This window comes from Lentinula edodes (genome assembly GCF_021015755.1).
Source record: "Lentinula edodes strain Le(Bin) 0899 ss11 chromosome Unknown C8R40scaffold_12, whole genome shotgun sequence".
NCBI lineage: Eukaryota > Fungi > Basidiomycota > Agaricomycetes > Agaricales > Omphalotaceae > Lentinula > Lentinula edodes.
In genome coordinates, this window is record NW_025764318.1 from 1 (window position 1) to 14,101 (window position 14,101).

The window sequence follows — 14,101 nt, forward strand, 5'->3', positions numbered from 1 at the left end:
GGATAGTTATCAGAATGGTCGATGGCAATAATATCCAAGCTAAAGCGTACCGAGCTTCCATATATGACCCGGTGGTCCTAGAAAGCTTCTCGGTACGGTAAGTCTCGTAAAGTACGTCCTCGGTCAACGACTTGAGGTCTTGGAGATGAGTACTAGTATTTGAAGCGAGACGAAACGAAGCGATGGATGTTGAGAAAAAAGTGAAATCATTAGTAAATTTACGATAAAGGAAAAGACGAAACTTGCTCACCCAAGGATTGCGCCCCTAAGCCTACTAAAATCAGAATGTTCTGGGTCGTCAACGATAGCCACACCCCATGGGTACACCCGCGCGCGGACATATTCGCCATCGATTTCGACTTCCTCTTCGGAACCCATAATGGCAAAGGGAAGCAAGGACTGCAACGCGACACCGTTCCTGAGTTCAGGAGATGGAAAGCAACGAACGGATTCTCACCCTAAGCTCCTGATTCTCTTGAATAGTATCCTCATCGTCTTCCTCCACATCATAAGGAAAGTTGTACACTGGAATATCGAAATGCGAAATATCTTCCATGACCTGAAAGAATTTGTATTAGTACGACGAAGGGTCAATAGGAATAATATGGCAGCGAAATGAGTGTGAGGGTAACTCTGCACTAAGCTACGTAACAAAATCAGCGGAAGTAGCTTACTCGTTTTTTGAACGCCTTCAATTCGCTCAAAGTCAGCGAATCCGAACGACCTATAACGGGAATAACGTTGACTCGATGTGATAGCTTTTGCATTAATTCTACATCTATTTCCCTCAGGCTATGAAACAAGGGGGTAGCAGTAGGAAGATTATGGTCAGCGAAAGAATAACAAAAAAACCTAACGGGATGTATATGCTCACTAATGACCTGTTGGAGGAATAAAGTACAGCAAACAGTGTACCCTATTGTCACGGAAACGTGGATTACGCTTGATTCTCGACTGTTCTGCGAGTATATCGTCGTATTGGCGTTCGAGGTAATTCACGATCTCTTGGAAGCTAAAATTTAGGAAGACGTCTCGTGTTAAAATCATGCGTAAAAGGGGAAGTAATATGAAGAATGCGCAAATTCGATTACAACATTCGTGGTGAAGGAAGGCTGTTTGACTATTCCATGTTCCTTTTCCATGGAACGTAATTGCGGCACGAATGAGGGTGAATCCTGCCAGCAAGGCAAGAGTAGACGAATAGGATGGATTCACGTACGCAAGGTCATTATTGACGTTATCCCCAAAACCAGGTGTGTCGACGATGGTCAAATTTATCCTGAGTCCGTCCTCTTCGATATCTGATGAAGCGAATAGAGAAGTAGTAGTTAGTAGGTTCCTTCGCAAGATCTCAAGGAGCTGAGCAGCAAGACTAAAGCTAGAACAGAGCACAGCTGATTACACACAAACGAAGGGATGAACGTACCGACGTTGACCGGCTTGATTGCAAGACTTGTTTCGAGTGCAGCAGTTTCCGGATTATCGCAATCTTTGTGAGGAAGAACTTCGGATTCGCAGAGGGTGTTGACGAAGGTAGTCCTGCCAGTCCCGGAGGCACCTGTAACAGTCCAATACGAGTCGAAATTGAGTTTGATTTAAATAGTAAGATTTAATGAGAGCAAAGAGAGGTAGTTGAGCATCGCGTTAGAATCTTGAGCATCGAACCATTAAACCCCCATACCGACAACCATTACAGTAAATCCAACACCCTTGGCCTTGCTTCGCCTTCGCTTTGTGATATTGGGTGGCATAGTTCAAATATCCCGAACGTTTTCAGTAGATGGCGAAGAGAGAGGCGGATAACGCTTGATACGTGGTAATTCGCAGGTGGCCAGGTGGTGGTTGAGTTCACAGAGAAAAGTATAAACCTTCGTCGATTTCGTATTGGAATTGCGGCACGTGATACCTTAACGACCCGCCTCGGCGTCCGAGGGCCGCTCGACGACCACAGTCGATCACTGATAAATAATGGAGAGAAACTATCTTCCAGATTCCTTGACCTTGAGGAAATTCCGTTCTTACACACTGGAAGCGGCGTTCGAAGAATTTTCTGAGGAATACTATTCAGTTTCAAAGCTAGGCTACCCATTATAATGTACAACATTCACTGATTCGGCACATTTCAAGTGGATGAGTTAGTAGTGTTCTTCTGTCTATCTCTGAAATAACGAAGTTTAAATGAGTCCGGTGCAACCAGTAAAATGAAGCTTACCTCCGACTATTCTGCACACGGATGAACAACCAGTCCACAGCTCCTCTAACTCCAGTTCTATCAACGAATGAGCAACGGTAATCAGTTGAACATACCGATCCACCGGCTCACCCTTCGATAGCCGACACACCCATAACATCCAAGCTCGCGATCCTCTCCTTCCGTGCAGTCATGTCCTCACCCTCTCCATATCTCACGGTTCTTCTCGCGTTCTCTATCTTACGTTGGTGATAATCCTCATAATCGTTACGAATTTCTTCCACAGAAAGACTGTGCGGACTATCTTGCTTGTTCGCGAGTAGGAGGAGGGGCACACCGAGGATTTGTGGTGCTGATAGTACTGAGTCTGGGAAACGAGTTGTAATATTAGAACAAAGCAGTGACTTGGGCCACAGACTGTTTCTACACATACCAAAGACCTCCCAACCTTCGCTCAGCCTCTCCCGGTCGTCGGCGTCAATAACGTAGACCACAGCATGACAGTCATCGTAATATTTGTGCCAGATGTTCCTGATACCCCGTTGACCTCCTAGATCCCAGAACTGGAGAATCGTCGAGGGCAGGGTGATCTTACCAGCTAAAACGATTGAGGACAGGATTTATAGAACTCGAATTACCACTGACTGTTTTGTCCAACAGTAGGGCCTATCTTGTCCGGAGAAAGACCTGGAGTGTCATTATACAAAGTCTTAATCTTTTCCAGTAGAGTCTACAGTTCATTATAGATGTTGACAGTGAAGGACATCCTCCAATACACACAGTCTTTCCAGCGCCGTCGAGGCCGATAATGATGACTGAGAATTCTTCCTTCCTGCGAACTAGTCATCACATTTGGAGAGCATAACACCAATCAGAGTAAATACCTCGTTAAATGTTCATGCAAGCCTTTGAGCAAATGGTACATTCGAAGGAGTCGCCGTCGTTATATAATCAATCAGTTCCTCTTTCTCTTCCCACTATACAATGGGCTATTACTACAATTATGGTCTCGTAACCTTCATCGTCATTGTCGTCGCATTATATCTTCTATTCACCGGTATGATTGTCTCCAAGAATGAAGCTCAGTAATACCTATTCATTTTCTCCGCCTCGTCACAGGTTCCGGGGAAGCGTTCAATGTTGGCAGGTTTTTAGAAGAATCGAGTCCATACGCGTGGGCTGCGACTGGAATCGGTCTTTGCATAGGGCTAAGTGTGCTTGGAGCCGGCTGGTGAGGGTATAAGGCGAAAGAGTTCGAACGAAGGTTGATGTAATCCATGTGTAGGGGCATCTTCATTACCGGCTCATCGATTCTTGGGGGAGGTGTTAGGGCGCCACGTATTTCGACGAAGAATCTCATTAGGTGAGTGAACAAATTAGCAAATTAGCTCTACACTGAGCAAATGCTGATAATCGAATTTAGTATCATTTTCTGCGAAGTCGTGGCCATATATGGCGTTGTACGTCCTCAGCTTCTCTCTTTTCCGGGGATACCTTCATCTCAGTCTCTTAGATCATCGGCATCGTCTATTCTGCAAAACTAGCCAGCGTTCCAGACGATATCCTCTACACCAGACAAAACTACTTTACTGGCGAGTCCACCTTCTCTCCGTACTCCATTAACATCTGTTTATTTGTGATGTTAGGGTTCGCCATGTTCTGGGGCGGCTTCACCGTTGGCATGTGTAACCTCCTTTGTGGTGTCTGCGTCGGCATCACCGGCTCTACCGCTGCACTTTCAGACGCCGCCGACCCCAATCTCTTTGTCAAAATCCTTGTCGTAGAGGTGTTTGGTAGTATATTGGGTTTATTCGGGCTTATTGGTCAGTCTTACACGCGCTTACCCATGTCTCTCCACTACTATGCTCACGATTATGCTCTGTTCTCAGTCGGACTTCTCATGACAAGCTCAGCACAAGAATTCAAGGGCGCAGAATCTTCGCCTATGGCTTCGCTATTTGTGCATTGACTGGCATTCGAGTAGAATGATGGACTCTTCTTTACTATGGATATAATGCATCAATAACAAGGTCAAAGTATATGCTAGTTCGACTTCAATGTCCGTTCGCTCTACAGATCGATTGGTACAGTACTAAGTAAACGTCAATATGTTGTTGGAGTGAAAATAACCAAGACCGATGCTGGTTTCCCAAAGTATGATCTATAAGACCCCATGCTGTGCGATTCTTCCTCCATGATCAATTTCTAACTAGGTCGCATTCGAGTACGCCGTGCATTCGTGGTCGCTAGGTGGGGACCCTGATTGGTGATGAACAAATCCAGTGTAGTTGTGTGTACGTCGAAGTGCGTCGAGATGTATGACGGTGGCAGGCGAATAAGTGGCGATTTTGTGGGGTGAGTGTGGTTGTACACTAGTTCAATTACAAGTGTCTTCCCTGTTGCTTCTCCTGCTGGATATAAATTCTACATTCTGACCATCGGATGAAGACAGGAGGAAACTGACCGTGGTCAGGCGGAGGTCCAAAAACTTCGAGCTCTTTTGAAGGAGCATCAGGATATTCTCGATACTCCTCAATGCTCCTGTTCGCAACCTTCCCCAGGAAAATTCAGGGAAATTGTTCAAATTTCTTCTATATAGTCGGATCATTGACACGAAGCTCCAGCAATTGCAACAATTGGCTTGTCGAAAAAATCATTCCAGGCCGTTTTTGTCCAATATTCAGACCTTAGACGCGAGCTCGTCCTCAACCACGTCACCGATGGTCATTGATCACGCTTACGACGCCTCGATCCGACAATGGACCTCACTGGACTGAGAGTATACAGAAGTGCAAATATTGGACATGGCCAAGGAAAACTCGTGGCACCTGAGCTTGAAAGCCTGGCCTTGTCAGTGTGGATTCTCCCTACCTCTGAATCGTCATCCTAAGTTCGGCCCAACACACCGGAAGTAGAAAAAATTCTGTCCAACGGAATCATGACTTGATTATTATTTATTCATCTGCATCGATAACAGTGTAGATAGTCTTAATGAATCAAAATATCTCAACATTGTGTATATAATAAACGAAATAAACTCAATCATGGAAACATTCGGTTGAATAGAAGCACAGTCTGAATCTTTTTGTTTCCAAGCCAGTGAATTTACAACTAAATTGACAAATCTCGCAAATCAATTTGAAAAGAGTGAAAGGAAGGGTCTCGGTGTCCTTGGAAACATTTATGAATCAAGACTTATCAGTGTTGCAGAGAGCTGAAATGAAATATGAACAATCTTCAGGCCTCTTAGAAAGGATGAAAACTCGACTGAGCCATCACATATCAATGTGACTGATAAGACACTCGTGGAAACCTGCTGTGTTCGCAGGTTACACTAGTCAACACTCACAAGTGGGCCAGGTACTAGGAATCGGCTATGATTGGAAGAGCGAGAGAAAAGGACAAGAGGAAATCTAGGATACAGGAGAGTACTCTATGTGACTAGATGGAGGGAAGCGGATAAGATGTAATCTCGAAGTAGAGCTGTATATATAGTGTGATCGGTCACAAGTGTGACTATATGCATATCCGTAGTAAGCAGTATGTTTACACCCTCACCCAACTAAAGACAAGACAGGACTGTAAAAAAAAATATATATATATAGTTAGTGCTTTGCGGTCGTTCAGTATAATTCCACGGAATTTAAAAGTTGAGGCGGGCCATCACCCCCATTGCGAACCCAATCATCCAGGGCTTCACAGTCGTGTAAGGCACTATAAGGAAGCCAACGGTCCTCGGAAGGGGCTTGGTCCACCCAACGAACCAAAAACTGCCAGCCTCGGCCGCGGCGCCGTGAGTCGAGGATACGGTCAATATCAAATTCTTCATGTCCATCAACAATAGTAGGTTCGGGAATCCCACGTTGACGGCCAGGGAATATAGCAGGATTGTTCGGCACGAAACGCTTAAGTTGATCAACGTAGAAAGACGGGAAGGCATTTGGTTGGTTTGGCATGTCGAGGGTGTAGTGTGATGTGGCCGGGAATGCTTTAAGGATTTTATAAGGTCCATCGAAACGTGCGAAAAACTTCGCTGCGCGTTTTTCACCGGCCTTTTTGAAGACCTCCCGGCAATGGTAAGTTGAAAGCATTACCCAATCACCTTCTTCAAACAATTCGCAAGGACCACGATGTTTGTCCGCCTGATAAGCTTGAACCACCTTGGCAAGGGTAAGATTATCTTGGGCTTCACGAACCATTAAATTTATTCTTTCAAGGAAGGTACGCGCTGCGGCTGCATCGGTGGAGGCATTCGGAACAAGGAGGGAGGGGTCATTTAGTAGAGGTGGGAGTACCCACGGGGATCGGCCATAACGTAGTTCAAACATTGAAAGGCCAGTAGAAGAATTTATGGAATTCATAATGTCGAATCGAATTTTTGGTAACGCATTAACCCATCCCATTTGGTTCCGTTCAACGTAGAAACGGATGCATTGATTAATAGTTTTGTTCGAGCGTTCACTGGAACCATCAGTTTCAGGGTGGAAAGAAGACGACATTTTTATTTTGACCCCGGTCAGTTTGTTTAATGTGGACCAAAATTCGGAAACAAAAAGCTTATCTCTGTCGGACACCCACTCCGAAGGTAGACCATTATCACAATACCAATGATCGAAAACTAGTTTCGCCAGCGCAGGAGCCGTAACATCGATTGTGGTAGGGATAATTTTTAGGTCTGAACCCAAACGGTCCGTCATTGTCAAAATACAATCAAAACCTTGGTCGACAGGTAATGGTCCAATGAAATCCATGGCTACACTTTCGCAACGTCCTTCAGGAACAGGGAGAGGATGTAATACCTTTTCCGTTTTTTGACGTACGACCTTTATTTCGTTGACAATCCTCACAACCTGGCACGTAATATTTGCAAAGGTCGCGCCACATGTGTGGCCAATAATATGAATCCGCCAGCATGGCATAAGATTTGTCCGCACCGAAATGACCGCAAGTGTCATGGGCCAAATGAAACAGATCTTCACGAAGTGACAAGTAAGCAGGAATTACAAGACGACCTGAGACAAACCATAACCCATCACGACGGGAAACATTTGGGACCAGTGAGCCCCCTTCAATTAATTTCAGGATGAAAGGATCATGATCGTAACCCTCTTTGATACGCATGAGGAATTCTCTATTGGCAGTCAGGGAAAGGACCGAGGAGCAAATGAAAGGGTTAGATTTCCAGCTTTCCACATTGGAGGGGCTTTCAATTATACCATGGGCAGGGTCCGAAGGTAAGGCGCCAGCGCGAATTCGACTTAGAGCATCAGCGGCGGGATTATTCTCACCACGAATGTAAGCAATTTCAAGATCAAATTGACTAAGTTCTTCCTGCCAGCGGAGCTGACGCCGGCTCAAATCTTTTTGTGTTTCGAAATTTTCAAGAGTACGGTGATCAGTTAGAACATGAATGCGCATCCCCAAACAGTCTGCACGCCATTTACGGAGCGATCTGACTATAGCGAGTAATTCTTTTTCGTGTACGGGGTAATTTAGCTCAGCTCCTGAGAATTGAGCAGAGTCAAAAGCTACCGGTCGGACCCCACATGAGAACCGCGCCGTGCCGCCAATCGCTTGCATCCGTTACTAAGAATATGTGATTATCCCCAGGATTATCATGGTCAATTGTTGTAAGAACTTGTCGGCTTAGCACGAGCGTTTTTATGGAAATGAATGCATGCTCATGCTCACGCGTCCACACGGGGAAATGTTTTTCACAATCCTTTTTTGTCAATGGTGTCAAGACTCTAGTATGTTCCGCAAGGTTTTCAAGATATCCAGCAATAAAACGAACCATTCCCAGAAAGCGGCGAACCTCGGATGCAGACGTGGGTGTGGGATAATGTAGGACAGCCTCACATTTCGACGATTGAGCTTCCACACCACGGCCAGAGATGTGATGACCAAGGAAGTCTATTTCTAATTGGAAGAATTGGCACTTTTTTGGGTTACAATAAAGTTTGGCTTTCCGTAGTGCTTCCAGAATGAGTTGTACATGATGGGCATGCTCCTCAGCATCTTTTGACCAAATGATAATGTCGTCAAGATACACATGGCAAAATCTCCCAATGTATTCACGGAGTGCTTGAGTGACGCGACGTTGCTGAATTGCGGGGGCATTCCGCAATCCTTGAGGCATGACTAACCATTCATATTGTCCCAATGGGGTTTGTACAGAAACTAATGGCACAGAACCAGGTGACATGCGACTTTGGAAAAAGGAATCCGTCATATCCATCTTTCCCCAGATTTGACCTTTTGCGCAATCGGCCAAAATGGAATCGATACGGGGCAGGGGATGGCGATCAGGAATTGTATTAGCATTTAGCTTCCGGAAATCATTTACCCAGCGGGGCAAAGCGTTAGGGTCAGATTTGGGGATGAGAAAGGCAGGCGAGGAAAACTGGGAAGAAGAGGGTCGAATTCCACCTGCCTGCAGATGCTTCTCAATAAGTACTGACCAAGCCTCTCGATATTTGCGAGGGGAAGCATATCCACGGGATTGCATAGTTAAATTAGCATCTTTAAGGGAAATGTTGCAAGTGATGTCCGTCGGGAGTTCATCAATGTGAGGGATATCTCCGAAAACGTCAGCAAAACGCCACTTTAGATCTTCCCCACGACGTTGTAAATTTTCAAGTACAGCCAATTGTTCAATTCGAGAATGGACGGCAGCTGCTACATTAATGGGTAGTACAGGATCGGATTGACGTAAAAGAGGGTGGTCGCGAAAATATGCGCGTAGTTCTACAAGGACAATTTTTTTCTTTTCTAAAGTATCTTCATAAGTATCAAAAACATCACGGCGACGTTGTTTAGGGCTGCGACACGGCAAGGGAGGAGTTGGTATATGAGGGTTCATGAGATCAAAACCAGAGGTCTTGTCAATGACAGTCCGAGCTGCATAATCGGTAACAAGAAAGTTGTGGGCCAGAAAAGGAATGCCCAACACCATAGGATAACATAAAGAAGGGACAACGAGAGCACGAACCACACGAGAGGACCAACCTCCAGAAGGATCGTCAAGAGATAATTTACAGAAATGTGTAGCCTCAAAAATTTGAGGCGTGCCTTCGGACATAGCGACGGACATTTGTTGTGGGCGGTGAAGAGTGCGCTGCTTTAATCCTAATTCGAGAACAATATCAGAACGGATTAAAACAAAAGGGCACCCGTCATCAATTAAAAGGGAACATGAAATTTCAGAAGTAGAACTTTTTAAACGAGCTGACCATACGAAATGTGGAAGTTCAAAAGGCATCGGAGATACACGTACATTGTCCGAAACGACACCTGCACCATTTTCACTTCCCGGCGAAGGCTCTTTCTCGATCATCGCAATAGCCTTTGTTCGAGAAGCAGGTGAAGGAGACATGGACCCGTCAGACCAATCCACATCCTCGTCGGTGTCATCGCGAGTTAAATGGTGTTGTCCAATCACCGGGGCAACAATTTGAGAAGCCCGTGAAGAGGAAGAAAAGTCAGAACGGCGCATGGAAGGACCAGCAAAGGAACCATAAACGTTTTCACCACGCGCCACATGAGCTACAGAGCGAGCGCCATAAATTGCCGCAGCAGGAGGGGCACAACTCGTATCATTTGTAATGTAAGCGCTGATATCCTCAAGAGGAGGACCTTGGATGGAAGATACCGAAGTTGCTGAATTGGCCTGTTTAAGAATAGCGTTGTACAATATAGGACGACCAGTCGATTTATGAGCTGCAATAGCCCAGTCGACCATCTCCTTGGTGAGTGGCCGCCAGGGAACTGAAAGCGTAGCACCCGGGCACTTGTCAAGATTAGACGCACAAGTACCCCACGCAGTACGACACTTCACGCAGGCACTAATACGCGACAGCAATTCTCGTTGTTCCTTTTGCATAGCCTCCGGCATCTTACTGAAGGCTCGCATGTAGAAAGGCCCCGTTCCAGTGTTTGATGCAGGTCCGTCAGTAGTTGAACGTTTATTAGGATGACCGCTAGGGTCACTGGTAGTGGTTCGTTTGTGAGGAGGGAAGTTGTTACCATTACCCGAAGGAAAATTTCCACGGCGGCCAGTACGATCAGCAGACATTAGGCGAGTTTTAAAGCGTACTTCAAGATCCCGACAAGAAGTGATCCAATCTTTATAGACCGTCGTCTCATCAATGACGGTGCCCTGCTCAGAAAGAATGGCCGTCAGAGTTGTCGAGATGCCACGTGCGAGAATTGTAAGAAGTTGAGGGGGAGTCAGGTAATTTCCAACTCCTTTGAGGCGATTGTTACACCCCTCCACTTGTGAGAGGTATTCATCAAAACACCCAACCCCGCCAACAGACATGCAAAGATCGTCCCGCCGAGCAGAATGGACCTGGGCCCAGTCATGTCCGCAGAACTTGCGACGAAGGGCATCCAGGAAGGGAAAGGTGGGAGGACCAGTATCGTCCACCGGATCTTTTAGTTCCAAGGCTAACGCCAGGTGTGTAGCTTTCTCGGAACAGAACCAATCTCGGTGAACACGGGCAGAAAAAGCGTCCACAATTACTTCACGTACGTTGCCGATAGTCTCCTCGGAACGTAATTTAGCAAATCGACGTGAATCTTCGTATAGATCATCGAGATCTTCAGGAGACAAAACCGCTGTCGGCTTTACGCGAGGCCCGTATTTGCCATGGCTTAACTCGATATTCCCAGATTCGTTAAGTCGAGCGGTCATGATATCTTCGTCTGATGAAACAGGTGAATAAGTGCGAGGAGTGACTGGAACAAGAATCTGGTTTGGAGAATTAGGGAGACTTGGAAGCTGAGGAATTTCTGAATTCGAAGATGAAGATGAATGAGCTGAAGGATCGAGAACAGGTGTCTTGACAGAACTGCGTAAACCTTCACGGCGAGGACATGAGTCAGCCAGGGTAGGTGAAGGAAATCTATTAAATGACGAGTTGTTAACAGGTCACTCGCAAAAGGAGAAGAGGAGGTGCGACACAGAAAAGATGGATACGAAGACGTTGACAAGTTATGGTCACGAAACGTGAGATACGTGATGGGTCACGAAAAGCGAAATACGAAAGACGAAAGGCAAGATACGAAAAATGGAGGTACGAAAGACGAAGGATGGAACACTTGTTGAAGTCTGAAGTCTTCTTATGTATGAAGGCAAGGACAACACGTTAGAAAAAACTGGTTTATGCGGATATTTTCTTTTAAGATTGGGCAAACCCAATTCAAGCTCGAAACGTAGTAAAAAAAAAGTGGAAACCTGCTGTGTTCGCAGGTTACACTAGTCAACACTCACAAGTGGGCCAGGTACTAGGAATCGGCTATGATTGGAAGAGCGAGAGAAAAGGACAAAAGGAAATCTAGGATACAGGAGAGTACTCTATGTGACTAGATGGAGGGAAGCGGATAAGATGTAATCTCGAAGTAGAGCTGTATATATAGTGTGATCAGTCACAAGTGTGACTATATGCATATCCGTAGTAAGCAGTATGTTTACAACTCCCGCGTGATGAACAAGACGCAGACGCAATCAAACCCCAGCGTCAGAATTGCTAGCCATCGACTCCGCTGAAACATAAGCCTAAGGAACCTTATTGAGAAGTAGTGAAGCAGATAGAGGTGTTTCCTGTGTACCGCGCAAATATCTCTACGTTCACGGAGTGGGATGAAATCGAAGAGTTCCTACTAAAAAACAAAACCCCGATCACATGTGTACTGTGTAGACGTCTGAAAGACATTATTTCACCCCAGACATACCAGGCTATCGTTGGAGAGCGATGCGCCAAATGACAGGATTTGGACTATTTGGAAGATCTGGTAACGCTTCTGGCACTCCGGGCGCAGGTGGTTCCGTAATACTCCAGTGTACCAAAAAAGAAGTCTTTGTGGCATCTAGTTACAAAAGTTTGAGTTGGTAAACAGACAAAGGACAATGCAACAACACACTGTTAACCACGAATCCGGTTATGTGGTATCCATATTTAAACAGGCTATGATGTTGTTCCTTGCTGTATTCGCAGTCAGGGTGTAACGTATATATATGACAAGCAAAGCAATAAGTTGACTTACTGAACAATAGCAGTGTCAGAACCTGTTTTGAGCGCACTTTTGATCATCAAGCTCTCACATAGTTTGACAATGTCGCCGTCGTTCGGGACGCAGCATTTCCAGAGACTCTCACAGTTTCCGTAGACGCCATGGTGCAAGTTGCACTTGGTATCTCAGATTGAAAGCTGCCTTGGCGCACGCATTTTGAAAGGACGAGGAAGGAGGGTCGCTTCAAGTGGTGCCAGACGCCACCGGCGCTGCTGCCGTAGTCTCGAAGCGAGAGGCCTCTAGATCTATGTGAAAAAAATCCAACCATTAGAAGCAAGTTCAACAGACAGAAGTACAACATACTAAAGCCGATATGGATGATCGCCACTCAGTGTTCGTTTGAATGTTCCTTTCTCTGACCTTGAAGATTAGACCAAAGGCCACCACGTTGCGAGTTCTGAGTGCTCGAACTCGTCTTTTCTGAGCTTAGGATCGACAACTTTGTTCTCTTCGGGATGATAACTGTAGAGCAGAGAACGATAGGTTATTGAAGTTGTCCCCTTACAATTGAAGGACAAACTGTAGAGTTCAACGAAGGCGACAGATGATAGCACAAGGAGGGAAGAGAGTCTGAACGTTGTCTGATTTAATGACTAGATCAAGTGGAATGACAGGTCCCCTTGCGTAAGAAAGCTAAGAAGAACGTCAGTGTATGTGTTCTGGGTAGAGGTAACAAAAAGGACATATACATACAGGTAATGCCAGAGATAGCTGGTGTGACTTGTGAGGCAGAGTGTACTCAGCAGAGTTTCATACTCACAGTACACGAAGTTACCTGTTTGTCGATTAAACAGTTTACCTCGGATCTGAACTGGGGCTAGTGTATGCCAGCCTTGCGGGTCTGTGATGGGTCCTGGTATGGTTGTGTTCTCCTCATACGCAACTTGTCTGAGCTGTGAAGGAAGCTGTGTGCAGTGCACGGTGCGCTGAGTATCAAAGCTGAATAAGTTCACATTATATTTCGATTAATTAATGGATACGTACCTGCCCAATGGAAGAGATCTTCAAAGAAGAAAAAGATTTGCCATGACATAGTAGAAAGCGAAGGGAAGGGGACTTGGTAGGTCTTCATTCCAACGAACTCGGACATAGGGTAGAAGAGCCAAATCTAATACCAACATGTCAGTGTGCATTACTTCATGCATATCAGGGGACTAACAGCAGGGGGTTCGACAGTAAGATGAGCCCAAAGCACCTGTTTGGTACAGTCCCATTGCTCTTGGGGAGTTAGAATCTTGTCAGGCTGTAGCTTCCATTTCTGGAAATATGGAATAGCGTCGATGATAATCCAAGGAAGAGAACGCTCGAAATATACAATCTGCATAAAATTGTTGAGGATATACGGAATATCACAGTTCATTACATACTTCATGCATGAGGAAACTAAGCATTCCAGTCGCAATGATTGGATTTCCCCACCAAACATACCAGGCAACCCATTTTTGTTCCGCCTAGTTCAATGAAGAAAAGTTGGGGCCGGCGTAGAGTGCATCCATAACATTGCCTGCTTCTACAGTCCCGTTGAAAGCCATCGCGGGTAAGAAGGAATGGACGAGGTAAGAAAAGATTTACTTGAAGGCAAGAAGCCACCTGGATGAATACGTACGTAGATGAACGGTGTTGTGATTCTGGATGCAATTTGTTCAATGAATTTCTGTGGGGGGATGAGGATGCATACCGATGGTCCGTCTTCAGGAAACCACGAGAAAAGCGGGCAATTACTTCATATTGTACGCTCGCCCTGGCATGCCGTTCCATGAAAGTTTGTGGAAGACGAAAGACCTCGACCCGAGGCGCATCTTTCGACCCTATAGTGATCATGAGGTCGGGAGATGT

The 14,101-nt window shown here is 45.6% G+C and overlaps 4 protein-coding genes across 4 annotated transcripts; 1 reads left to right on the plus strand and 3 right to left on the minus strand.

Annotated features, from left to right (window-relative positions):
- Nucleotides 1–50: 50 nt before the first annotated feature.
- On the minus strand, nt 51–1,898 carry C8R40DRAFT_1097562 (Septin-type guanine nucleotide-binding (G) domain-containing protein; the record flags this gene model as incomplete). The annotated part of the gene is made up of 8 exons (XM_046227777.1): nt 1,682–1,898; nt 1,427–1,558; nt 1,220–1,301; nt 875–1,012; nt 675–792; nt 458–559; nt 251–399; nt 51–152 (listed from the first exon to the last, which is right to left on the minus strand). Coding segments are annotated over exons 1-8 (893 nt in total), but the record flags the coding sequence as incomplete, so codon positions are not given.
- Nucleotides 1,899–3,122, minus strand: C8R40DRAFT_1097565 (P-loop containing nucleoside triphosphate hydrolase protein). The gene is made up of 7 exons (XM_046227778.1): nt 3,076–3,122; nt 2,972–3,023; nt 2,837–2,921; nt 2,625–2,789; nt 2,324–2,558; nt 2,213–2,269; nt 1,899–2,159 (listed from the first exon to the last, which is right to left on the minus strand). Exons 1-7 carry the CDS (start codon nt 3,114–3,116, stop codon nt 2,123–2,125), a joined length of 672 nt encoding a protein of 223 aa, XP_046087626.1. The 5' UTR covers nt 3,117–3,122; the 3' UTR covers nt 1,899–2,122.
- Nucleotide 3,123: 1 nt separating this feature from the next.
- Nucleotides 3,124–4,344, plus strand: C8R40DRAFT_1097571 (ATP synthase subunit C-domain-containing protein). Its single transcript, XM_046227779.1, has 7 exons — nt 3,124–3,248; nt 3,311–3,422; nt 3,477–3,554; nt 3,615–3,651; nt 3,705–3,783; nt 3,838–4,014; nt 4,081–4,344. The coding sequence occupies exons 1-7, from the start codon at nt 3,176–3,178 to the stop codon at nt 4,158–4,160; spliced, it is 636 nt and encodes a 211-aa protein (XP_046087627.1). The 5' UTR covers nt 3,124–3,175; the 3' UTR covers nt 4,161–4,344.
- Nucleotides 4,345–13,138: 8,794 nt separating this feature from the next.
- On the minus strand, nt 13,139–13,677 carry C8R40DRAFT_1042148 (uncharacterized protein; the record flags this gene model as incomplete). The annotated part of the gene is made up of 4 exons (XM_046224060.1): nt 13,139–13,191; nt 13,250–13,373; nt 13,425–13,583; nt 13,633–13,677. Coding segments are annotated over 4 exons (381 nt in total), but the record flags the coding sequence as incomplete, so codon positions are not given.
- Nucleotides 13,678–14,101: the final 424 nt, after the last annotated feature.